This window comes from Ranitomeya imitator, chromosome 2, assembly GCF_032444005.1.
Source record: "Ranitomeya imitator isolate aRanImi1 chromosome 2, aRanImi1.pri, whole genome shotgun sequence".
In the NCBI taxonomy this organism is placed as follows: domain Eukaryota; kingdom Metazoa; phylum Chordata; class Amphibia; order Anura; family Dendrobatidae; genus Ranitomeya; species Ranitomeya imitator.
In genome coordinates, this window is record NC_091283.1 from 326664415 (window position 1) to 326692084 (window position 27670).

A 27670-nucleotide genomic window follows, 5' to 3' on the forward strand; every position below is an offset into this window, starting at 1 on the left:
ACAGGAAAACACTATAATGTGCACAGGACAAAAATAAACACAAATATAGGAAGGAGAAATATGACAAAGGATAATACACCACCAGATACGATACTTCAACTCCTAGACCACCACTCCAGACCGAGATCACCAGGCACAAGACACAAGCTATAATCGGCGACGCCCAAAGTCCAGAATGACTATTTAAAGGCCACGGGCGTGACCCAGCCTCCAACCAGATTACCAGCCAGATTAACCCTGGATAACCTGGATAAAATCTAGCGCCACTGAGCGTATAGTGGACAAATGTGGAATTACCGCTGTCTGACACCCTAGTGTGAACAGCGTCCGACATGACAATTAGGCGGACGGCACCTTACCTTATGATGAGTACAAATGCTTTTTTGAATGTACATATTGATGTGATTTATTCCTGATGGAATGTGGTGGATATATACTGGCTATAGGCTGACCTTATATATCAGGATTGGTTGGCATTTAAGCATGGTTGCTGAATTGAGATATATTTTTGTGGCATAGTTTGGATGGAATATATCCATGGAATAGCCGTGATCCTATGGTTCACAACATCAATATTATTATTATATAAGTATATCTCATGGTATTGGTGAATGTCAATTATTGTTATCTTGAGAAAGCCGTGTAATGACTTCTCTTATATATCATTCTGAGCAAAGGCGCTAAGCATTTTGCATTTCCGTCAAGAGCCTATTACATGTTCTCTATTTTGTTTTTATTTCACGGTATGGGATACAGGACTCCCTAGGCATAGGTGTGATCTTTGTTTACTGTACAGGGGGCCTTCAGTACATGATTGTGTGGGTAGAGGGACCCTATTGAGTTGATAGGGGTTTTGTAGGGACCCCAGGGTCAGCCGACGTGGAGCGGGGGCACCAATACGCATCCCATAGGGCGGCAACCCCCGCAGATAGGCAGACCTCAGTACAAACATCGTGCAGGGTATGTTCAGTTCCCCACACTAGTTTTTTCACGGTGTGTTTGTTGTTGTTGTCTGGTGCAACCACAGGTTGGTGGTTTTTTAAAAATAACATTTAATAAAAATGTGTTGGTTTTTTGGGAACTATATGATTTCTACTGAATTAATACCCCAATTTGATAATCTAAACTGAAAAATGTTTATTGGCTTGGCTGTGTAACAGACACTAAACATGCAGAGTGGGAATTGAACTTCAAATCTGAGCAATGGCTAATGCTCACTGAGTTTTTCCAAGCACCCAGATACTCAAGTGATATCCGAGTATCACTGAACACGTTTGCTCACCCTTATAAATGACCTTTTCTCATTTAATTATACGACTGTTATGTTTTTGAACAATTTGTCAATAACATATGTAGTTTCTCCCCTTCTGAGTTTTGATGGTCAACAAAATACGATTTTCCAGTAGTGTATTTTTCACACTCTAGGTATGATAATGGTTTCTCTCCGTGTGGAATTTTTATGTTTAAAGCGGATGTCAACTTCTTGGACAACCCCTTTTCACTAGAAAGTAGAACATTTATCCAGCTTCTACTCCACAATTCCAAGACATGTTTAAAATGAAGAATTCTTTATTTTTTCAAACTTAAAATGTAGTCATATTAAAAAGTATTTTTTCTTACTTGGTTGAATCAAGTAGGACAAATGTATTTAAGGATCATAGATGAACATAGGGAAAAGACTTATCGAATACCAACGCGTTTCAAAAGCAAGTCCGTTCTTAAACTTGGTTCACTGTCTCCACTTTTGGACATATCAAACTATAAGGCTGCCGTCACACTAGCAGTATTTGGTCAGTATTTTACATCAGTATTTGTAAGCCAAAATTAGGAGTGGGTGATAAATGCAGAAGTGGTGCTTATGTTTCTATTATACTTTTCCTCTATTTGTTCCACTCCTGGTTTTGGCTTACAAATACTGATGTAAAATACTGACCAAATACTGCTAGTGTGATGGCAGCCTAAGAGTAAGACAGAGAGAAGCCACAGCAGTTGCTTCCTGTTGATGTTCAATACATCCAAAGGCAGAAACAGTAAAAGCTAGCGCTGTTTGAGTGCAAGGATCGTGTCAAGACCACAGGAATGACGCTGGCATGGAAAGTGAGTATGAGTGTTTTCATTTGAAATAGGCCAAGCATGAGAAATGACAAGGGGTTGTCCTAGTAATGGACAACCCCTTTAAGAAATACAATTTTTGGTTACAACATTTCCAACATTCTGAACATGAAAAAGGATTATCCCCCTCATGACTTCTTTGATGTTAAAGAGTTCATCTTAGTGTAAAACATTTCATAGATTATGAACATGAAAAAGGCTTCTCCACTTTGTGAGTTCTTTGGTGTATAACAAGATTGAATTTCTGATTACAACATTTCCCACATTCTGAACAGGAAAAAGGCTTCTCCCCTGTGTGGGTTCTCTGGTGGTTAACCAAAGCTGAATTCTGATTAAAACATTTTACACATTCTGAACAGGAAAAAGGCTTCTTCCCTGTGTGGGTTCTTTGGTGTATAACAAGTTTGAATTTATGATTAAAACATTTCCCACATTTTGGACAGGAAAAAGGCTTCTCCCCTGTGTGAATTCTCTGGTGGTTAACCAAATCTGATTTCTGTTTAAAACATTTCCCACATTCTGAACATGAAAAAGGCTTCTCCCCTGTGTGGGTTCTATGGTGGTTAACCAAAGCTGATTTCCGGTTAAAACATTTCCCACATTCTGGACAGGAAAAAGGCTTCTCCCCTGTGTGAATTCTCTGGTGGTAAACCAAAGCTGATTTCCGGTTAAAACATTTCCCACATTCTGAACATGAAAAAGGCTTCTCTCCTGTGTGGGTTCTCTGGTGGTTAGTCAAAGCTGATTTCCGGTTAAAACATTTCCCACATTCTGGACAGGAAAAAGGCTTCTCCCCTGTGTGAGTTTTTTGGTGTCTAACAAGATGTGATTTGAGCTTAAAACATTTCCCACACTTGGAACAAGAAAATTTTTTCTCCACTGTGTGAATTTTTTGATGTTTAAGGAAAGACTTTTCAATGGGAAACCAATTTCTATATTCTGAACATGAAAATGGGTTTTTTGATTTAGGAGAATTTCCGTTTTTAATGATTATTTTGTGACTTTGATTTTCCTTAGCAGTCGGTAATGAATCAGAGTACAGGACCTGTTTCAAAGGATCAGATGACAGATCTTTGCTGTAAAGGGATGATGGTATATCTGGAATAATGGCATTCACTTCAATTGTATCCTGTGGGGTCCCAATATCATCGGATTTAAAAACTGACAATGTCAGCTCTCCCTCTGATCTTCTGGTACAGTACTCTGCCAAGCATAAAACAAATTATTATTTTTGATTAAAATATCTTTGAATGTCATTTAACATTTCTATTGAATTCTTCACCAAGACAATGACAGTTCACAGTCTAATAGAAAATTTTCATAGGATGATCCAGTGGAGCATGGTTGTTCATTCTAGCTCCCAAATATAGAATAAAAAGCCACAAAGAAGCGTTATGTTGACAAACATAATACCAAAAAAACTTCTCCTTATCTCATGAAAAACAAGTTCCTACTCAGGTACATCATCTGTCAGTGAAAAAGCAGACGTTTCCACATTATTAGTGTTTCAAAGGCTCTCGAAAAGCAGCATGGCTTCCATAAACCAATCTAGCAATATCTGCTCTCCCAAATTCAAATCTCCCCCTCACTTCTGAGCCTTGCAGTGTGCCCAAACCACATTTAGCATAAAAAAAAACTTCTGCCGGCATGTGTCAGCGGCAGCACCTGCACTGAACCAAAATTGCATGTGTAATTAATTATATATACATTTCTTTGCTGTTTGCCTGAAGTTCCTAAAATAAAAAATCTGTATGAAAATGGCGCAGGTCGCGCCCGCGTAGTAGCAGTTATCGGTGATCTGATAGCTGCTATTGCAAATGCGCCGCCATCTTACTAGACAAAAAAAAATCCTCCTGCAAAATAACAATGCCGGCGCCTGCGCAACAGCAGCTATTGGCGATCGCAGCGCCATCTTGGAGGAGGATTTCTTTACTCTACCAAGATGGCGCCACCGACGCCTGCTCAGAGATATGCTAAGAGAAGAAAGGTAGGCCTTATAAATGGGAGTCACCACCAGACAAATACAAAATCACAGCTTTATTAATCAAATATACATACAAAAGGCAAAACACACTAAAAACATTTAAAACAAGGGGATATAGAATAACCCCATACACACTAAAGCCCAAAATAAGGCAGAAAACCCGCACAGACCTAAACAGGGTAAAATACACATGCCCATAGATTAAAGTGGCCTAAATGACAGCATGATAGCAAAATATAGCCAGCCCAGCCAGCCCCAAATATACACTCACATAAATAGACGTCATGAGAACCTGAGGAAACAAAGAAACATGACCAGGCAAGCACCATGTACTAAACGTGCCGTGGTGACCACTAATAAAATGGTACTATAAGAAACCTGAAGCCGGTCATGGAGATGATGAAAGTCAGGCTGAGACTGCAAATACAAAAGAATGGGCTGTCTACTACCCACCTAAAATGAGACCGTACGCCCAGAGTGAAGTAAGTGCATAAAGTGCATAAATGGCTACATCCCATAGGCACCGGTCATAGGCAGGAACAAGAGGGGAATGTGTACCCTGTACAAGGAGCGTGCGGGCTGCAGACACCCAACGCGTGTCGCCACGCTCTGGTGGCTTCGTCAGGGGTAGTGCCTGCATGGCCAGCCTCTCACTTAAATATGGAATAATCAGCGACTTACCGAACGACAGCTGTGCAGCGGCTAGAAGCGCCGCATGGAATGTGTGCAATGGCATTTGCACCCGCCGGGCCCGGCGTGTATACAGTGCGCATGCACCGGCGTCCCAGAGCGGAAGTATGTCGCCATGGCAGCACGCACACAGAAGCAAATGCGCTTGCGCAAAGACAAACAGAGGCAGTAATGAGCAAAAGTGAATCAGGACAGAGGGGGAACAGTCCGAGTGTGCGCACATGAAAGATGATAGACACCCATAACTGGGGAGCAGAGTACACCCTACAATAAGCGGGCACTATGTACACTCATACCCAAAGTGGCCAAAAAAAAGGCTATAAGCCCAACTACAAAGGAAAAATAGGCACTTAAGTAGCGCCCCAGCTGAAGCAACCCTGTAAAAGGGAAAATGAAGTAATAACAATAAGAACTGTGAAAAAGGAAAGAAAAAAATAAAACATATATAATAACCTATCCAATGAAATAACCAAAAAACTGAATACAAATACAGTAAATGTAAAAATAAATACCACCCAACATACTAAATGTACAAAGGACAGACATGGATAGAGACTCTCAAAAAATAACAGAAAAGAAAATAACTAAAAAATAGATAAATAATAAACAAAAGATAAGCAATAACCAAATACAAGGTAAAAGATTCAAAAAAGAAATAAACATGTGATAATTTAATATAAATTACCGTATATACTCGAGTATAAGCCGAGATTTTCAGCCCAAAATTTTGGGCTGAAAGTGCCCCTCTCGGCTTATACTCGAGTCACGGTGGGCGGCAGGGTCGGCGGGTGAGGGGGAGAGGGCGCTGAGGGATACTCACCTAGTCCCGGCGCTCCCTCTGCCTGTCACACTGTCTTCGGTGCTGCAGCTCTTCCCCTCTTCAGCGGTCACGTGGGACCGCTCATTAGAGAAATGAATACGCGGCTCCACCTCCCATAGGGGTGGAGCCGCATATTCATTTCTCTAATCAGCGGTGCCGGTGACCGCTGATAGAGGAAGAGGCTGCGGCACCGAAGACCGTGTGACAGGCAGAGGGAGTGGGATGCCGGGAGCAGTTAAGTATGTAATATTCACCTGTCCGCGTTCCACATGCCGGGCGTCGCTCCATCTTCCTGGCGCCGCTCTGTCTTCGCGTCCTCTTGCTCTGACTGTGCAGGTCAGAGGGCGCGATGACGCATATAGTGTGCGCGGCGCCCTCTGCCTGATCAGTCAGTGCGGAGAGACGCCGGGACCGGACGCCGGGAGCTGCAAGCAAGAGAGGTGAGTATGGCATTTTTTTTTTATTGTAGCAGCAGCAGCAATGGCACAGCTTTCTATGGCACAGCTATGGGGCAATACTGAACTGCGCAGAGCACTATATGGCAGCTATGGGGCAATAATGAACGGCGCAGAGCACTATATGGCAGCTATGGGGCAATAATTAACAGCGCAGAGCACTATATGGCAGCTATGGGGCAATAATGAACGGCGCAGAGCACTATATGGCACAGCTATGGGGCAATAATGAACGGCGCAGAGCACTATATGGCACATCTATGGGGCAATACTGAACGGCGCAGAGCACTATATGGCAGCTATGGGGCAATAATGAACGGCGCAGAGCAATATATGGCAGCTATGGGGCAATAATGAACGGCGCAGAGCACTATATGGCAGCTATGGGGCAATAATGAACGGCGCAGAGCATTATATGGCACAGCTATGGGGCAATAATGAACGGCGCAGAGCACTATATGGCACAGCTATGGGGCAATAATGAACGGTGCAAAGCACTATATGGCACAGCTTTATATGGCACATCTATGGGGCAATGATGAACGGTGCAGAGAACTATATGGCACAGCTTTATATGGCACATCTATGGGGCAATAATGACCGGTGCAGAGCACTATATGGCAGAGCTTTCTATGGCACATCTATGGGGCAATAATGAACAGTATGGAGCATTATATGTGGCACAGCTTTATATGGAGCATCTTATGGGGCAATAATGAACGGTATGGAGCATCTATTTTTATTTTTGAAATTCACCGGTAGCTGCTGCATTTCCTACCCTAGGCTTATACTCGAGTCAATAAGTTTTCCCAGTTTTTTGTGGCAAAATTAGGGGGGTCGGCTTATACTCGGGTCGGCTTATACTCGAGTATATACGGGTAACAGAAATATAGGGAAACCAGCTGGGTAAAGATGTAACAGGCTCCCATTGTAACCCTATGTGGACAGAAAAGCCCCATGGTAGTCTATGCACATGACCCGTATACTGACATAGAAAAATGGCCCCGCTCGAATACACATAGATGAAAACAAAAAGAGCCATACTGACACCCCATTCGAATGAGTTAATAGGTTAAAGGACAAGAGAAACGGGCAGAGGCTCACTGGCCAACGGTATCACACACCTATAAATTACACTGCTTATTGTTTGTAAAAGCCAGTGAACAATAAATCTTCGTTAATGCCTGTAGGAATGACACAATTCAAATCGAAGATCCACTTAGATTCCCGCTTTAAAAGTTCAAGGGTGACATTTCCGCCCCTAATGTTCATATGAACTGCTTCAAGTCCCAAAATCTTCGTGCCAGCCCATTGTGAATTATGTTCAACCAAGAAATGTGCAGACACTGATGTAAGGGTTTTTCCTTTTGACTTGTCCCTTTTTGCCGTTGAAATATTGGAAAAATGTTGCTGTATGCGTCTCCTGAGCTCCTGTGTGGTTTGGCCTACATACACTTTACGGCATGGACACACCAACGCATAGACCAAATTCCGGGACCTACAGTTGAAATAAGCCTTGATGGGAGTCTGTGGAAACAAAGAAGGCACCATGATTTTTTCATCACCACTGGTGAAAGGGCAAATACTGCAGTTTCCATACGGGAAAGTCCCCATAAGTCTAACCCCTCTACGGAGTTTAGTGACCGGTCGTTGGAAGTGACTGTGGCTTAAACAATCCCTGAGGCTTCTAGCCCTCCTGGCTACCAGATTGGGTTGAGGGGCAATATGGGGGAGAAGCTTCGACTCACTCTGTAGGATACCCCAATATTTAGAGAGAATGCCCCGTAGATCCCGCCACTGGTTATTAAAGATTGTTACAATTCCTAACGGTTTCTCAATGGTCCTAGTTCTACCTTGTAAAAGGTGCTCCCTATTGCTGTTGTTGGCCGCGGAAAAAGCCCGGGAGATGACCCGTTTGGGGTAGCCCCTCTCTCGAAAACGTGCAGTGAGCTCACGGGATTGTATGGTGAAATCCCCATGTTCACTGCAATTCCTCCTAACTCTATAAGATTGACCCTTTGGAATACCTGTTTTGAGATGCAAAGGGTGGAAACTCGCAAATGCAGCAAGCTGTTAGTGGCCGTGGGTTACCGATATAGAGTCGTCAGAATTTTTGATTCCTTCACCTGCAATCTCAGGTCCAAAAACTCAATATCCATCTGGGAGTATTGTGATGTAAGACGAATGTTCCAGGGGTTATCGTTCAATATGCCCACAAAGTCCTTACACTGTTCCAGGGTGCCTGTCCAGATAAACACAACATCATCAATATATCGGAACCACCTAATGACATGTTCAGAAAAGTAATCCAGACAGAACACCCTTATGACCTCCCACCAACCCAAAAAGAGGTTGGCGTACGAAGGGGCGCAACGAGCCCCCATAGCGGTGCCCCTCACTTGCCTGTAGAAGACACGATCGAAAATAAAATAGTTCTGATCCAGAACGAACAACAACAAATCCAAAATAAACGAGTCGTGTCCTCTGTCTCCCGTGGTGTTTGAGTCCAGGAAGAAAGACACAGCGCGTATGCCCAGTTCGTGTCCAATGCACGTGTAAAGAGACTCCACATCCAGAGTAACAAGCCACGCCCCTGGCGGAATCTCCAAGTCTTGGAGTTGCAGGATGAGGAATGTGGAATCCTTGACGTACGATTTGAGAGACACAACTAGAGGCTGAAGAAAAAAATCAATGTAAACACACGGCCGTTCAAGTAACCCACCAATCCCGGAAACTATAGGCCTACCCGGAGGAGCCTGTAAAGATTTATGCACCTTCAGGAGCATATAGAAGGTGGGAATCCTGGGATGGTGGTTAGTTAGAAAATCTTGTTAATGATATTGCGTGTGTATGCAGCCTCCAGTAGACGACTCAATTTGCCCTGGAAAACACAAGTGGGATCAGAGGGAAGCACTTGATAACACTCTGTATTACCCAATTGGCGCATGGCCTCTTGTGCATAGAGGTCAACCGGCCAAATGACCAAGTTGCCCCCCTTGTCCGCTTCGCGGATGACAAAATCCCTGTTGGAACCCCATATTGCCCCTCAACCCAATCTGGTAGCCAGGAGGGCTAGAAGCCTCAGGGATTGTTTAAGCCACAGTCACTTCCAACGACCGGTCACTAAACTCCGTAGAGGGGTTAGACTTATTGGGACTTTCCCGTGTGGAAACTGCAGTATTTGCTCTTTCACCAGTGGTGATGAAAAAATCATGGTGCCTTCTTTGTTTCTACAGACTCCCATCAAGGCTTATTTCAACTGTAGGTCCCGGAATTTGGTCTATGCGTTGGTGTGTCCATGCCCTAAAATGTATGTGGGCCAAACCACACAGGAGCTCAGGAGACGCATACAGCAACATTTTTCCAATATTTCAACGGCAAAAAGGGACAAGTCAAAAGGAAAAACCCTTACATCAGTGGCTGCGCATTTCTTGGTTGAATATAATTCACAATGGGCTGGCACAAAGATTTTGGGACTTGAAGCAGTTCATATGAACATTAGGGGCGGAAATGTCACCCTTGAACTTTTAAAGCGGGAATGTAAGTGGATCTTCGATTTGAATTGTGTCATTCCTACAGGCATTAACGAAGATTTATTGTTCACTGGCTTTTACAAACAATAAGCAGTGTAATTTATAGGTGTGTGATACGGTTGGCCAGTGAGCCACTGCCCGTTTCTCTTGTCCTTTAACCTATTAACTCATTCGAATGGGGTGTCAGTATGGCTCTTTTTGTTTTCATCTACGTGTATTCGAGCGGGGCCATTTTTCTATGTCAGTATACGGGTCATGTGCATAGACTACCATGGGGCTTTTCTGCCCACATAGGGTTACAATAGGAACCTGTTACATCTTTACCCAGCTGGTTTCCCTATATTTGTGTTCATTTATATTAAATTATCACATGTTTATTTCTTTTTTGCATCTTTTACCTTGTATTTGGTTATTACTTATCTTTTGTTTATTATTTATCTATTTTTTATTTATTTTATTTTCTGTTATTTTTTGAGAGTCTCTATCCATGTCTGTCCTTTGTACATTTAGTATGTTGGGTGGTATTTATTTTTACATTTATTTGTATTCAGTTTTTTGGTTATTTCATTGGATAGGTTATTATATATGTTTTATTTTTTTCTTTCCTTTTTCACAGTTCTTATTGTTATTACTTCATTTTCCCTTTTACATGGTTGCTTCAGCTGGGGCGCTACTTAAGTGCCTATTTTTCCTTTGTAGTTGGGCTTATAGCCTTTTTTTTGGCCACTTTGGGTATGAGTGTACATAGTGCCCGCTTATTGTAGGGTGTACTCTGCTCCCCAGTTATGGGTGTCTATCTAATCTTTCATGTGCGCACACTCGGACTGTTCCCCCTCTGTCCTGATTCATTTTTGCTCATTACTGCCTCTGTTTGTCTTTGCGCAAGCGCATTTGCTTCTGTGTGCGTGCTGCCATGGCGACATACTTCCGCTCTGGGACGCCGGCGCATGCGCACTGTATACACGCCGGGCCCGGCGGGTGCAAATGCCATTGCACACATTCCATGCGGCGCTTCTAGCCGCTGCACAGCTGTCGTTCGGTAAGTCGCTGATTATTCCATATTTAAGCGAGAGGCTGGCCATGCAGGCACTACCCCTGACGAAGCCACCAGAGCGTGGCGACACGCGTTGGGTGTCTGCAGCCCGCACGCTCCTTGTACAGGGTACACATTTCCCTCTTGTTCCTGCCTATGACCGGTGCCTATGGGATGTAGCCATTTATGCACTTTATGCACTTACTTCACTCTGGGCGTACGGTCTCATTTTAGGTGGGTAGTAGACAGCCCATTCTTTTGTATTTGCAGTCTCAGCCTGACTTTCATCATCTCCATGACCGGCTTCAGGTTTCTTATAGTACCATTTTATTAGTGGTCACCACGGCACGTTTAGTACATGGTGCTTGCCTGGTCATGTTTGTTTCCTCAGGTTCTCATGACGTCTATTTATGTGAGTGTATATTTGGGGCTGGCTGGGCTGGCTATATTTTGCTATCATGCTGTCATTTAGGCCACTTTAATCTATGGGCATGTGTATTTTACCCTGTTTAGGTCTGTGCGGGTTTTCTGCCTTATTTTGGGCTTTAGAGTGTATGGGGTTATTCTATATCCCCTTGTTTTAAATGTTTTTAGTGTGTTTTGCCTTTTGTATGTATATTTGATTAATGAAGCTGTGATTTTGTATTTGTCTGGTGGTGACTCCCATTTATAAGGCCTACCTTTCTTCTCTTAGCATATCTCTGGTAGCTTTTAGGCCTGGTTTGAGTCCCACTGATCGTGGTGCCCCCATCTTTCTTCTTTCTGACCGCCTGCTCAATAGCAGCTATCAGATCACCGATTTTTTTTCAAAGATATAGTAACATAGTAACATAGTAACATAGTTAGTAAGGCCGAAAAAAGACATTTGTCCATCCAGTTCAGCCTATATTCCATCATAATAAATACCCAGATCTACGTCCTTCTACAGAACCTAATAATTGTATGATACAATATTGTTCTGCTCCAGGAAGACATCCAGGCCTCTCTTGAACCCCTCGACTGAGTTCGCCATCACCACCTCCTCAGGCAAGCAATTCCAGATTCTCACTGCCCTAACAGTAAAGAATCCTCTTCTATGTTGGTGGAAAAACCTTCTCTCCTCCAGACGCAAAGAATGCCCCCTTGTGCCCGTCACCTTCCTTGGTATAAACAGATCCTCAGCGAGATATTTGTATTGTCCCCTTATATACTTATACATGGTTATTAGATCGCCCCTCAGTCGTCTTTTTTCTAGACTAAATAATCCTAATTTCGCTAATCTATCTGGGTATTGTAGTTCTCCCATCCCCTTTATTAATTTTGTTGCCCTCCTTTGTACTCTCTCTAGTTCCATTATATCCTTCCTGAGCACCGGTGCCCAAAACTGGACACAGTACTCCATGTGCGGTCTAACTAGGGATTTGTACAGAGGCAGTATAATGCTCTCATCATGTGTATCCAGACCTCTTTTAATGCACCCCATGATCCTGTTTGCCTTGGCAGCTGCTGCCTGGCACTGGCTGCTCCAGGTAAGTTTATCATTAACTAGGATCCCCAAGTCCTTCTCCCTGTCAGATTTACCCAGTGGTTTCCCGTTCAGTGTGTAATGGTGATATTGATTCCCTCTTCCCATGTGTATAACCTTACATTTATCATTGTTAAACCTCATCTGCCACCTTTCAGCCCAAGTTTCCAACTTATCCAGATCCATCTGTAGCAGAATACTATCTTCTCTTGTATTAACTGCTTTACATAGTTTTGTATCATCTGCAAATATCGATATTTTACTGTGTAAACCTTCTACCAGATCATTAATGAATATGTTGAAGAGAACAGGTCCCAATACTGACCCCTGCGGTACCCCACTGGTCACAGCGACCCAGTTAGAGACTATACCATTTATAACCACCCTCTGCTTTCTATCACTAAGCCAGTTACTAACCCATTTACACACATTTTCCCCCAGACCAAGCATTCTCATTTTGTGTACCAACCTCTTGTGCGGCACGGTATCAAACGCTTTGGAAAAATCGAGATATACCACGTCCAATGACTCACCGTGGTCCAGTCTATAGCTTACCTCTTCATAAAAACTGATTAGATTGGTTTGACAGGAGCGATTTCTCATAAACCCATGCTGATATGGAGTTAAACAGTTATTCTCATTGAGATAATCCAGAATAACATCCCTCAGAAACCCTTCAAATATTTTACCAACAATAGAGGTTAGACTTACTGGCCTATAATTTCCAGGTTCACTTTTAGAGCCCTTTTTGAATATTGGCACCACATTGGCACCACACCACATATATATGTAACATTTATTATGTGAAGTAGGGGGCAGGTCAGTGAGGGACCAGTGACCTGTCAGAAGCCATACAGATGAATACCTAATCAGAGCACCACAAGAAGACCACCACAGGCCGCCTGAAAACAGAAAATAAGGATTAAACAACCACCACAAGACAGATTTCATCAACCAAGGTATCACTGTAATCAGTATAACGGCACCAACCTGACGCTGTCTGTAAGTTACTGTGCACAATCCTGCCAACAGGTTCCCTTTAAAGAGTGATGAGCAAGATAATCGCTGGAATCAGGAAAATGGAGTACATACCGCCAAGCCTGTTCGTGGTGGCCATCTTTTGAGCTGCCAGGTGACCCTGAACAGGTTGTGTCTGCAAACTATTCCAGTAAGGATCTGGATTCAAATACCAAATTCCAACTTATAATGTCTGCAAAAGATATTTAATTTAGACTAAGTTGCGGCCCTGCAGATCTGGTCCATGGAAGCCCCAGCGCTCTCTGCCCACGAAGCCGAGATTGCTCTCAGCGAGTGAGCCTTGAGGCTTTCTGACAGTCTTTCCTGCCGAGACATATACTGTGCTAATAGTTGACTTTATCCATCTAGCTAAAGTAACTTGCAATGCCTTCTTCCCTTTGTTCCTTCCAGCCATCTGGATGAAGAGGTTAGAGTCCACTCTCCAGCTCTCTGTGAGCTTTAAGTATTGAAGAACTGTCCTTTTTACATCCAACGAGTGAAGAGAGTTATTTCTCATTGCTGTAGTTTTTGCAGAAAGTTAGTAACACAATTTCTTGAATCCTGTGGAAGTCCAAAACCACTTTGGGAAGGAAGGCAGGATCCCGTTTTAAGACAATACAGTCCTCTTAAATCTGTAAATATGGGTCTCTTATGGAGAGGGCCTGAATCTCGCCAATACGCCTTGCCGATGTTATTGCTACTAGGAAGAGAGCTTTGAAAGTTACCGACCTTAGGTGTGCCTGGTCTAGTGGCTCGTATGTTTTTTTTGCATAGTTCGTTCAGAACCAAGTTGAGATCCCAGGGGGGGGGGGCTGAGCTAGGTATTGTGGACCTGATACGCTGAGTAGCTTTAATGAATCTCACTACCCAGGGATGATTAGCTAGCGGAAATTCAAAAAGGAGTCACTCGTCACTCCTTGACGAAGCGGTTGCGAAACGTGCGTTGGAGTGGTGTGTGAGGGGGCTGTGGCACGCATATCTGGTTGGTATACACGGCTGATATTTTGGTATGTGCATTGTATTTATTTTTATCTTATACTATTCATGCGCCTATCCTTTGGAGGATTCATATGAGAGCAGGTCACATCATGTGCCATATCCATAATTCATGATATATAAATGGTTACTTGTCTAGTTATTTTATTTATATTATCTAACACTTCATTCATACACAACTGTTCACTTGATTATATTGGTGGCATACCACATTTACACTTCAGTATACAGTTAGGGCCAGAAATATTTGGACAGTGACACAAGTTTTGTTATTTTAGCTGTTTACAAAAACATGTTCAGAAATACAATTATATATATACTATGGGCTGAAAGTGCACACTCCCAGCTGCAATATGATAGTTTCCACATCCAAATCGGAGAAAGGGTTTAGGAATCATAGCTCTGTAATGCATAGCGTCCTCTTTTTCAAGGGACCAAAAGTAATTGGACAATGGACTCTAAGGGCTGCAATTAACTCTGAAGGCGTCTCCCTCGTTAACCTGTAATCAATGAAGTAGTTAAAAGGTCAGGGGTGGATTCCAGGTGTGTGGTTTTGCATTTGGAAGCTGTTGCTGTGAGCAGACAACATGCGGTCAAAGGAACTCTCAATTGAGGTGAAGCAGAACATCCTGAGGCTGAAAAAAAAGAAAAAAACCATCAGAGAGATAGCAGACATGCTTGGAGTAGCAAAATCAACAGTTGGGTACATTCTGAGAAAAAAGGAATTGACTGGTGAGCTTGGGAACTCAAAAAGGCCTGGGCGTCCACGGATGACAACAGTGGTGGATGATCGCCGCATACTTAATTTGGTGAAGAAGAACCCGTTCACAACATCAACTGAAGTCCAGAACACTCTCAGTGAAGTAGGTGTATCTGTCTCTAAGTCAACAGTAAAGAGAAGACTCCATGACAGTAAATACAAAGGGTTCACATCTAGATGCAAACCATTCATCAATACCAAAAATAGACAGGCCAGAGTTAAATTTGCAGAAAAACAACTCAAGAAGCCAGCTCAGTTCTGGAAAAGTATTCTATGGACAGATGAGACAAAGATCAACCTGTACCAGAATGATGGGAAGAAAAAAGTTTGGAGAAGAAAGGGAACGGCACATGATCCAAGGCACACCACATCCTCTGTAAAACATGGTGGAGGCAACGTGATGGTATGGGCATGCATGGCTTTCAATGGCACTGGGTCACTTGTGTTTATTGATGACATAAGAGCAGACAAGAGTAGCCGGATGAATTCTGAAGTGTACCGGGATATACTTTCAGCCCAGATTCAGCCAAATGCTGCAAAGTTGATTGGACGGCGCTTCATAGTACAGATGGACAATGACCCCAAGCATACATCCAAAGCTACCCAGGAGTTCATGAGTGCCAAAAAGTGGCACATTCTGCAATGGCCAAGTCAATCTCCAGATCTAAACCCAATTGAGCATGCATTTCACTTGCTCAAATCCAGACTTAAGACGGAAAGACCCACAAACAAGCAAGACCTGAAGGCTGCGGCTGTAAAGGCCTGGCAAAGCATTAAGAAGGAGGAAACCCAGCGTTTGGTGATGTGCATGGGTTCCACACTTAAGGCAGTGATTGCCTCCAAAGGATTTGCAACAAAATATTGAAAATAAAAATATTTTGTTTGGGTTATGTTTATTTGTCCAATTACTTTTGACCTCCTAAAATGTGGAGTGTTTGTAAAGAAATGTGTACAATTCCTACATTTTCTATCAGACATTTTTGTTCAACCCTTCAAATTAAACGTTACAATCTGCACTTGAATTCTGTTGTAGAGGTTTCATTTCAAATCCAATGTGGTGGCATGCAGAGCCCAACTCGCGAAAATTGTGTCACTGTCCAAATATTTCTGGCCCTAACTGTATATCTTTTATGTATTTTATTATTTTTCACATTTTGTATATATAATCAATTTTCCCCGTATTATTTTTTATTTCAATTTCACATAGTACCATCACTTTAATTATATTCATACAGTGGGGCAAAAAAGTATTTAGTCAGTCAGCAATAGTGCAAGTTCCACCACTTAAAAAGATGAGAGGCGTCTGTAATTTACATCATAGGTAGACCTCAACTATGGGAGACAAACTGAGAAAAAAAAATCCAGAAAATCACATTGTCTGTTTTTTTAACATTTTATTTGCATATTATGGTAGAAAATAAGTATTTGGTCAGAAACAAAATTTCATCTCAATACTTTGTAATATATCCTTTGTTGGCAATGACAGAGGTCAAACGTTTTCTGTAAGTCTTCACAAGGTTGCCACACACTGTTGTTGGTATGTTGGCCCATTCCTCCATGCAGATCTCCTCTAGAGCAGTGATGTTTTTGGCTTTTCGCTTGGCAACACGGACTTTCAACTCCCTCCAAAGGTTTTCTATAGGGTTGAGATCTGGAGACTGGCTAGGCCACTCCAGGACCTTGAAATGCTTCTTACGAAGCCACTCCTTCGTTGCCCTGGCGGTGTGCTTTGGATCATTGTCATGTTGAAAGACCCAGCCATGTTTAATCTTCAATGCCCTTGCTGATGGAAGGAGGTTTGCACTCAAAATCTCACGACACATGGCCCCATTCATTCTTTCATGTACCTGAATCAGTCGTCCTGGCCCCTTTGCAGAGAAACAGCCCCAAAGCATGATGTTTCCACCACCATGCTTTACAGTAGGTATGGTGTTTGATGGATGCAACTCAGTATTCTTTTTCCTCCAAACACGACAAGTTGTGTTTCTACCAAACAGTTCCAGTTTGATTTCATCAGACCATAGGACATTCTCCCAAAACTCCTCTGGATCATCCAAATGCTCTCTAGCAAACTTCAGACGGGCCCGGACATGTACTGGCTTAAGCAGTGGGACACGTCTGGCACTGCAGGATCTGAGTCCATGGTGGCATAGTGTGTTACTTATGGTAGGCCTTGTTACATTGGTCCCAGCTCTCTGCAGTTCATTCACTAGGTCCCCCCGCGTGGTTCTGGGATTTTTGCTCACCGTTCTTGTGATCATTCTGACCCCACGGGGTGGGATTTTGCGTGGAGCCCCAGATCGAGGCAGATTATCAGTGGTCTTGTATGTCTTCCATTTTCTAATTATTGCTCCCACTGTTGATTTCTTCACTCCAAGCTGGTTGGCTATTGCAGATTCAGTCTTCCCAGCCTGGTGCAGGGCTACAATTTTGTTTCTGGTGTCCTTTGACAGCTCTTTGGTCTTCACCATAGTGGAGTTTGGAGTCAGACTGTTTGAGGGTGTGCACAGGTGTCTTTTTATACTGATAACAAGTTTAAACAGGTGCCATTACTACAGGTAATGAGTGGAGGAAAGAGGAGACTCTTAAAGAAGAAATTACAGGTCTGTGAGAGCCAGAAATCTTGATTGTTTGTTTCTGACCAAATACTTATTTTCCACCATAATATGCAAATAAAATGATAAAAAAACAGACAATGTGATTTTCTGGATTTTTTTTTCTCAGTTTGTCTCCCATAGTTGAGGTCTACCTATGATGTAAATTACAGACGCCTCTCATCTTTTTAAGTGGTGGAACTTGCACTATTGCTGACTGACTAAATACTTTTTTGCCCCACTGTATATATTATATTACTATATTATTCAACACATATACAGGTCCTTCTCAAAAAATTAGCATATAGTGTTAAATTTCATTATTTACCATAATGTAATGATTACAATTAAACTTTCATATATTATAGATTCATTATCCACCAACTGAAATTTGTCAGGTCTTTTATTGTTTTAATACTGATGATTTTGGCATACAACTCCTGATAACCCAAAAAACCTGTTTCAATAAATTAGCATATCAAGAAAAGGTTCTCTAAACGACCTATTACCCTAATCTTCTGAATCAACTAATTACCTCTAAACACATGCAAAAGATACCTGAGGCTTATATAAACTCCCTGCAGGGTTCATTACTCAAAACCCCCATCATGGGTAAGACTAGCGACCTGACAGATGTCAAGAAGGCCATCATTGACACCCTCAAGCAAGAGGGTAAGACCCAGAAAGAAATTTCTCAACAAATAGGCTGTTCCCAGAGTGCTGTATCAAGGCACCTCAATGGTAAGTCTGTTGGAAGGAAACAATGTGGCAGAAAACGCTGTACAACGAGAAGAGGAGACCGGACCCTGAGGAAGATTGTGGAGAAGGACCGATTCCAGACCTTGGGGAACCTGAGGAAGCAGTGGACTGAGTCTGGTGTGGAAACATCCAGAGCCACCGTGCACAGGCGTGTGCAGGAAATGGGCTACAGGTGCCGCATTCCCCAGGTAAAGCCACGTTTGAACCATAAACAGCGGCAGAAGCGCCTGACCTGGGCTACAGAGAAGCAGCACTGGACTGTTGCTAAGTGGTCCCAAGTACTTTTTTCTGATGAAAGCAAATTTTGCATGTCATTCGGAAATCAAGGTGCCAGAGTCTGGAGGAAGACTGGGGAGAAGGAAATGCCAAAATGCCTGAAGTCCAGTGTCAAGTACCCACAGTCAGTGATGGTGTGGGGTGCCATGTCAGCTGCTGGTGTTGGTCCACTGTGTTTCATCAAGGGCAGGGTCAATGCCTTATGGTGATGAAGATTTCATTTTTTCAGCACGACCTGGCACCTGCTCACAGTGCCAAAACCACTGGTAAATGGTTTACTGACCATGGTATTACTGTGCTCAATTGGCCTGCCAACTCTCCTGACCTGAACCCCATAGAGAATCTGTGGGATATTGTGAAGAGAAAGTTGAGAGACGCAAGACCCAACACTCTGGTTGAGCTTAAGGCCATCCTGGGCCTCCATAACATCTCAGCAGTGTCACAGGCTGATTGCCTCCATGCCACGCCGCATTGAAGCAGTCATTTCTGCCAAAGGATTCCCGAACAAGTATTGAGTGCATAACTGAACATTATTATTTGATGTTTTTTTTGTTTGTTATTAAAAAACACTTTTATTTGATTGGATGGGTGAAATATGCTAATTTATTGAGACAGGTTTTTTGGGTTATCAGGAGTTGTATGCCAAAATCATCAGTATTAAAACAATAAAAGACCTGACAAATTTCAGTTGGTGGATAATGAATCTATAATATATGAAAGTTTAATTGTAATCATTACATTATGGTAAATAATGAAATTTAACACTATATGCTAATTTTTTGAGAAGGACCTGTATAGTTACAATTTATTTATTCATAATTTTTTCACCATTTTTTATCACATTAATTGTTTTTTATATACACATCACAGTTTTAACAAAAAATTTTGGGCACTTTATTCATTACACTTTTTTATACTTTGGATGGTTTATAGTATTTTTTACACTGATATTTTTTACACAGTCGTTTTATTTATTCATTTATTTTTCCACTGATATTTATTTATATATTTATTTTATTTTTTCACATATTTATTTGCAGACACATATATTTTATATATTTTTCTATATATTTTTTATCTTTATTATTTTTTATTATAATTTTCTCATTATTTATTTTTTATTATTTTATTATTTTCCTATTTTTTTATTTCATTATATTAGATATATCTTTTTTATATAAAACTTTTCTCATCATGTCACCAATTATGTATCAATTATAGGTTTATTACATATGGATATGTATTTAATTATTATTGGATCTCATTAAGCTTTGGCGTTTGGTTTATGCACATATATCAAATTGCATCTTTTATTATTTATTTAATATCATATATATATATATATATATATATATATATATATATATATATATATATATATATATATATATTTTTTATATATATATATATATATATATATATTTCATTGTGAATAGTTGTTATGTATTTTGTCAGCCGTGTTATTATTTAATTATATATATTTTTATTAGATCATACTTTTACTTACCTGATATATATTATTGTATTTTGTTATCAATCAGTTCTGGTGTGCCCTAGCCCCCCCACATACTGGTCTATATTGTACATTTATACTTTTATTCATATTTTATTTCAGATTATACACATATATATATATTTTTTAATAAAAATGTTATTGATTGTGTTATGTCTTTTTAATAATAAAATTAATTAATTAAATTTCTTTATCAAAGTTAGACTGAAGGAAGTCCAGAATCTGGGGAATATCTGGACTGTGAGAGATGGATACTGGAACTGTACTTTGTGAGCAGAACTTCTTCCAGACATTCCGATATATCGCTGAAGTTACCGGCTTCCTGCTCTTTTCCATGGTACAGATGACAGGTTCCGACAACCCTCAGGATCCACACTGACAGCTGTAACATCTCTGGATTTTGATGAACTAGAGGGCCCTGAATTAAGAGGTCCGGTCTTGGTGGTAGAAGAATTGGGTCTTCCAAGGCCAACCACTTTAACAGAGAGAACTTGCTCCTCTTGAGACTATTAAGATTACGGATGCCTGGCTCTCCTGGATCTTCCTCAGGACTCTCGGTATTAAAGCGAGTAATGGCAAGGCATAAGGGAGCCTCATGTTCCAGCTCTGTGTCAAGGTGTCTATCCCTGTCGGGTTGTTTCCTGGATTTAAAGAGAAAACCTTTTTTGTTTTTGTATTTTTCCTTGAGGTGAATAAATCTATTTTCGGTGTCCCCCAGTGTTGGGTCAGCTGGACAAAGATTTTGGTTTAGAGACCTCTCTGGGGGTTGAACCTTCTCCCTACTTAGAAAGTCTGCGAGTTGATTTTTTTGAGCCTTTCAGGTGTACTGCCTTGATTGACTTTACTGTGAGTTTTGCCCAAGAAAATATTGTGTATGACAAAGCCTGCAAGTGACGGTGCCTCGGATCACCCTGATGTAGAACTAAGGCTACGGTTGTTGAGTTGTCCGAAAAGATCCTGACGTGTTGATTTCGTAGCTCTTTCTGGTTTCTCCTTAGTGCTTTCCAGACTGCTCTGAGCTCTCTGTGGTATGAGGACCTGTTGCGTACTGATGTGGGCCAAGTTCCTTGGAGGTAACTTCCTTCCATGCTAGCCCCCCAGGACTCTCATGGCTTTCCTTATGGAGATGTATTTCAGTTTCTGTATCGTCTGAATCTCCTACCTGAACCCCGAGAAGCGCCTTCTTCCTTTCTTGTCTGAAACTTGATTTTTATAGATTTATTAGCCACCCCAGCCTCTCCAGCACAGACACAGTTGTTGTTAAGTATTCCTCCATCTGTTGTGGAGAGTCTGCCACTAGCAGCAGGTCATACAAGTATGGGATGATGAGAATGTTTCTTTCTCTTAGCAATGGTATGACTGATTTGAGAGACTCTATTTTTAATTGTTTGTAGGCCCCCCACCGGTTTAGTGGTTTGAGATTTATTATTGTCTGATATTTTCCTCCTGGCTTTTTTTTTTTTTATATAGAAAACAGGCTTGAATAATGCCCCTGGAACCTTTGAGAATGAGGCACCTGAACTATGGCCCTCAACTATAAAAGGTCCTGTATATCCCTCAGAAGTCTTTGATGAACTGCTGGGGATGGGGTCTGGGTTAGGCAGTATCTCCTGGGGGTAATTGGGTGAGCTCTATTCTGTACCCCTGCGCAACTGTATTCAGAATCCATGGTGTCACAGAGTTACCGCGACAGAGCAGTGCCAGAAGACCACAGCGTCAGATGGCTCCTGCTTCGTCGCTGAGAAGAAGCACTTCTCTAGTGTATTAAATGTGTTTGTTTTCTTTCAGCAGGACAGGGGATAATCAGCCATGTGGAAATCCCTGCATTCAGCTATGCTAGGTTAGCCTCCTATAAAAGCTAGGCCTTCTGGCCAGATCCTTGTCTGAGTTAGCACTTGCTATATAGACCTGTGTTTGGAAAGCTGGAGTTGCTTGGTTTGTACGCTTGGAAATCCCTCATCCTTGCCTGCCTTATTTTCTTCTTCCCATCCTTCACACCCTTGTGAATACCTCTGTTATTTGTGAGAGTATATTTTGTGAGTGGAATTTTCTTTTACCTTTGTCTTTGTTCCCCTGTCTGTCAGGTTGGTGTACTGCGGTACACGGTAATGCCTCTCTTCCCTGGGTGGGGGGCAGACGCAGGGCTAAAGCTATGAGGCAGGGCAAGGGCGGAGGCCCCAGCATCCTCGCCATCTGAGGTATCCCGGGGAACAGGGTGAGCTAGGGTGCCACCTAGTGTTAGGGCCAAGAAATGTGCCCCTGGTCCCAGTTTGCTCGCCAGTCCAATCATGACACATGGATTCTGGGTGATCTCTCACCATCCTTCCAGGAAGCACTGGAGTCTCTCCTCAACCCTTCTGGTGTCATTGCCTGCTGAGTCTTGGCCTTTGATCCTGAAAGTAACTTCTACTCTTGCTGCCATTAGGGTAACTCCACCTACCAGACTTAGCCTTTCCTCTATAGTCCTGCCTGGGGTGGGAGCGAGTCCTCTGAAAGGACAGCATCCTCTTCGGCTTTTCTTCAGGAAAACCTTTCTTTTCATCTGATGCTTTTTCAAGTAATTTGTCCAGTACCGGTCCAAATACATGTAAGCCTGAGAAGGGTATTAAACAAAGCTTGTTCTTTGACCGGTTATCCCCTGTCCATGATCTAAGCCATATAGCCCGCCTCGCTGCATTGGACAGCGCGTTGTTTCTTGCAGAAAAGCGGACCGATTCTGCTGAGGCATCTGCCATAAAGTCGGTCGCCATTTTCAGCAGTGGTAATGACCTCAGAATTTCCTCTTTGGGAGTTTTGTTCTTAATCTGATTTTCTAGCTCGTCAACCCATAGACTGATTGACCTGGACACTAAAGCAGCCGCTATATTCGCTTTCATGATGGCTGCTGATGACTCCCAGGCTTTCTTGAGGAGGTCTATTGGGTCTTTAAGGCCGAATGAGTCTTCGAAGGGTATGGCAGTTTTCTTGGAGACTCTAGCCACGGGTATGTCTATTTTTGAGTCCTCCACCTTGGTCCATGGTATTCCTGATGGCTTGCAAGAGCATGTTGGTGTTTTCAGAAGATAACAGATATCTTCCATTCTTCCAGAAGAACTGCTGAGGAACATTCGCCTTCACCCGAATCTGAATCGGAATAGCCCGACACCTCTCTTTCTTCAGAGCTCGGATACAAATCTCATCTGGGTCTCTTAAGATGGGGGTACTGTGCTGGTACTAGTGCTGATACTGTAGTCTGTATCTCCTCTCTGATCATGGATTTAATGCTGTTCAGTAACGAGGTCTGTTCCTCTTTAAGTAACCCAGATTTGCATCCTTCGCTTAGTTTTTTAAGATATCCTTCTGGGAGTCTGGCCGAGCATCGGGAGGCATCTGACCTTTCCGGCGCCTGCGCACTGCAGTACTTTGTCTGCCCTCAACAGGGCAGAGCAAAGTACGCCTGCGCCGTAGCCGTGGCTGAAGATCAGAAGAGGACGTCTTGTAATGAAGATGGGAGGCGCCGCAGCAGACCGGAGACACCCATCCGACCTGACCAGCAGCGGGACCGCCCCTGGATGAGTATAATATAACGTCTTTTTCTCCTTTTTCAGGTAACATCGGGGGCTTATCTACAGCATTACAGAATGCTGCAGATAAGCCCCTGATGCCGGTGGGCTTACCTCACCCGCGATTTTTGGGGTGACAGGTTCCCTTTAATGGAATTTATGATGTGAAGTGAATCCATGAAACCAGGGCTCCAGCCATGCCAACATATCTGCAGGCGTGAATAAATGTATATTACAGCCATCAGTCACACAGAGCTTAGAGATATATCATGGCACAGGGGTAATGTGTTTTATGTAGTTTATCGCGATCCTGTTTGAAGTTAGTTGGTTTTAAAAGAAATTGAAAAGTCAGAATAAAGGGAAACTCTGTTGTTATTGTACAGAAATTCACACTTGGCCTCACTGCACATTTAATGCTGTTGATTAGAAAAGCAAAGTTTGTCCAGAAAGACTGGACCTGGTCTTGTAGGGACCATATGATCACATTCAGCAGCTCAGAAGGGAGAGAAGGTAGATTCATCCGATAAGATATCAGGATTATAGGAATCCAATAGCATCATTACCCTCTGCTTTATCTTACAGGCCCATTATAATATTTTTCTTCATGTGATTTTCTAACTTGTCAGCACATTCTACGTACGCTGTCATTTGGCTTTGTAGTTTACAGATCTGGGCAGGTAAGGGTCAGCGTCTTCTAATTCAAGGAAATAGGTGAATCCTCAAGGTTATAAATTCTATAGAAAAGGATTTCACAAATTCACAAAGTAATTTAAACATTTCCAAATGGAGGAGAATGTTGTGGTCTAGAGGCAAAATGGTGATCAAACGATTGTGATACGGCCGGACTACACCACCGATAAAACAGCCACAGCCGGTGACTGAGAACAATCTGTGACTTCTCTGCATTTAGTGGTTACTACTCACCTGGGTAGTCATATGTAGGAATCTCCTCTTTACACCGCTCATCACACCTCACATATGTCTCTGTAGTATTAATATGGGTCAGATCTTCACCCTGAAACAAATATTGTAACAGTCACAGACAGATGGAGAAGTCACATCTATGATCAGCTCTAATCCTGCCATCTCCGCCGTTCTCATTACACAAGTATAAAACATATAATACTGGTGGATAAAACAAGACTGAGCACAAGACCTTCACAGCCGTCTACACATCATAGGGGAGATCTCATGACATCTTCTCTCCATCTACCTTATGATCCTGAGGAACATTGGGATCTTCTTGTTTACAGTTCTGTGGAAGAAGAGGATGGGGACATCTCTCTGGTGTTGTCTTCTTACTGGATAGATCTGGAGGAAACACATACAGGGACTGAATTCATTCTTTACATACAGATAATTATAGGCCGTGTGTATTTAGTCCTGTCTATTACCTGGAGATGTGAGGGGCTGGGGAACCTCTATTATGACGTCCCTGTACAGATCTTTGTGTCCTTCTAAATACTCCCACTCCTCCATGGAGAAATAGACAGCGACATCCTGACACCTTACAGGAACCTGACACATACAATGATACCGTCATCCCCCGATCCCTTCATAGCATTACTGTATAATGTCCCAGCATTCCCAGCAGTGTCACCTCTCCAGTCAGCAGCTCAATCATCTTGTAGGTGAGTTCTAGGATCTTCTGATCATTGATGTCCTCATGTATCAGGGGGTGAGGTGCAGACCCCATGATTGGGTTCAAGGGTCGTCCGCATCCCACAGACTCAGGGTTTTGACAGCGCTCACTAGAGGTCTTCTTCACTACTGTGTAATCCTGGTTATGGAGAGACACATTAATAAGCCTCACTACAGACATTTCCAGAGTCCTCACCTCTCCAGTTCTGTCCATCTGTTATTCCCATAGATAAGAATGATGTAATGTGACGTCATCAGAATCTCTCACCTCTCCAGTAAACCGGAAGAGAATCTCTAGGGTGAGGTGTAATATCCTCTCCGCCATCTTGTCTCTACCTATATCCATCTTTGATGGGTAAATCAGGAATATTCTCTTCTATAGAAGATCTTCACTGAGAGGATCCGATATTGTAGAGACCTGAATGAGAAGAAGATGAGCCGATGTAACATCATAAAAATCCTGTGTAATAATACAATTACTGGAGATAATAAGGGAAACATATGAGGAGATTTATTATTTTTACAGTATTCAGTTTTCTTCTTACATCTACTAATAAAACCTATATATTTAGGCCACAGACAACAAGCAGTTTCTTCCTCGGAGTCGGCAGCTGAATACGTTTCTCATAGACTCATCTTCCATAACGCTAATTCTCATCTCATTTACCGACACTGGAATCGGCATTAGCAATACTGCAGGAGATATTCATTACACGTGACAGGAGAAATAATTACTTCATGATGAGGACGACATCTTCATCTTCTACTACGGCGCTAGAAACATATTTGTCCAGAGTCGGTCACTGACTCCATCACCACCGGCCTCTATATGAAGGTTTCCCGTCTTCCCCGCACTGTAATCTTCTATCACGTTAGGTCTCAGGTCTGATTCACACACAGAAGTTTGAGGCTTTTAGAAAAGATTTTTGGTAAGAACCAAGACAGGAGATATATGAGGCCAATGTCTGCATGTACTGGGTTATTTTTCAGAATTTCCTTTTTTTGCATTTTACTATAAGCTTCCACATATTACATGAAAAACATTTGGGGAGGTACTGTGGGAACTGAGAAAGGGGCACTATACTATTAGAGTAACATGTTTCCTTCACAACCCCCCTCCCTAAATATAACATTTTATAACACCCCCACAATCTGTGACTCTTCAGGGTAAATCGCTCTCTCCCCATTGGATTAGAGCTGATACTATGAAGCTAAAGGGACTAAACAGACTTTCTGTCACCTCCATAAAGGGGCACTTTACTGTGTTTGTCAGAACTGTCCGAGGATTATTAGAGGTGATAGTTTCCCCCAATTAGAAGGGACACCTGTGGATATTGGGGTCTTTACCTGCTACAGTTCTGGTGGTATTTACTCGGTAAAGATGATGTTGGACAAACGTCATGATCAATTAACATCAGACCGAAGGAACATCGCTCCAGTCTATTCCGCTCTATGGATCTAGGACCTGTGATGAGGTCACAGGAGGGAGGAGTCAGGGGTCACATGATCAGGGGCCTCAGTGTATGCAGGACTCTGCTGTGCTGGTTGTCATGGTGCTGGATGAGGGGAAGTTTATAGTGTGGATGTAGCAGAGCTGTTTGTGTGCGAGGTGTACGGAGTGGAACCCTGTGTTCACTGACCTCTGTGTGCACGGACCCCTCTGTGTACGCTGTATATACCCTTTTACCCCCAGCTTCGGTCACAGACGCCTCTGTGTATGCTGTATACACCCATATACCCCCTGCTTTGGTTGCTGACCCACCTGTGCACGCTGTATACACCCATATACCCCCCCTGCTTTGGTCGCTGACGCATCTGTGTACAGTGTATACAACCATACACCCCCAGCTTCGGTCACAGACCCCTCTGTGTACACTGTATACACCCGTATACCCCCAGCTTCGGTCACAGACTCCTCTGTGTACGCTGTATACACCCGTATACCCCCAGCTTCAGCCACAGACCCCTCTGTGTATGCTGTATACACCCGTATACCCTCAGCTTCGGTCACAGACTCCTCTGTGTACACTGTATACACCCGTATACCCCCAGCTTCGGTCACAGACTCCTCTGTGTACACCTTATACACCCGTATACCCCCAGCTTCAGCCACAGACCCCTCTGTGTATGCTGTATACACCCGTATACCCTCAGCTTCGGTCACAGACAACTGTATACACCCGTATACCCCCAGCTTAAGTCGCAGACCCCTCTGTGTACACTGTATACACCTGTATACCCCCAGCTTCAGTCACAGACCCCTCTGTGTACACTGTATACACCCGTATACCCCCAACTTTGGCCACAGACCCCTCTGTGTATGCTGTATACACCCGTATACCACCAGCTTCAGTCGCAGACCCCTCTGTGTACGCTGTATACATCTGTATAGCCCCAGCTTTGCTCACACACCCCACAGCTCTCTCTCACACTGTAGAACT

General features: G+C 42.7%; 1 protein-coding gene across 1 annotated transcript; it reads right to left on the reverse strand.

The window, feature by feature from the left end:
* Window positions 1-1551: 1551 nt before the first annotated feature.
* On the reverse strand, window positions 1552-26698 carry LOC138663538 (oocyte zinc finger protein XlCOF22-like). The gene is made up of 7 exons (XM_069749779.1): window positions 26577-26698; window positions 25498-25647; window positions 25189-25368; window positions 24983-25106; window positions 24802-24899; window positions 24513-24603; window positions 1552-3315 (listed from the first exon to the last, which is right to left on the reverse strand). Exons 2-7 carry the CDS (start codon window positions 25573-25575, stop codon window positions 2294-2296), a joined length of 1593 nt encoding a protein of 530 aa, XP_069605880.1. The 5' UTR covers window positions 25576-25647; window positions 26577-26698; the 3' UTR covers window positions 1552-2293.
* Window positions 26699-27670: the final 972 nt, after the last annotated feature.

What these genes read in the sequence shown, in the direction of transcription:
- LOC138663538 (XM_069749779.1), bottom strand. Translation starts at nt 25,575, where the DNA reads ATGGATATAGGTAGAGACAAGATGGCGGAGAGGATATTACACCTCACC. An exon ending in TCTTCCGGTTTACTGGAGAG is followed by an intron (nt 25,369 to 25,497) that starts GTGAGAGATTCT and finishes CTCCATAACCAG; the next exon opens with GATTACACAGTAGTGAAGAA. An exon ending in TCCTACATATGACTACCCAG is followed by an intron (nt 3,316 to 24,512) that starts GTGAGTAGTAAC and finishes TATGCTTGGCAG; the next exon opens with AGTACTGTACCAGAAGATCA.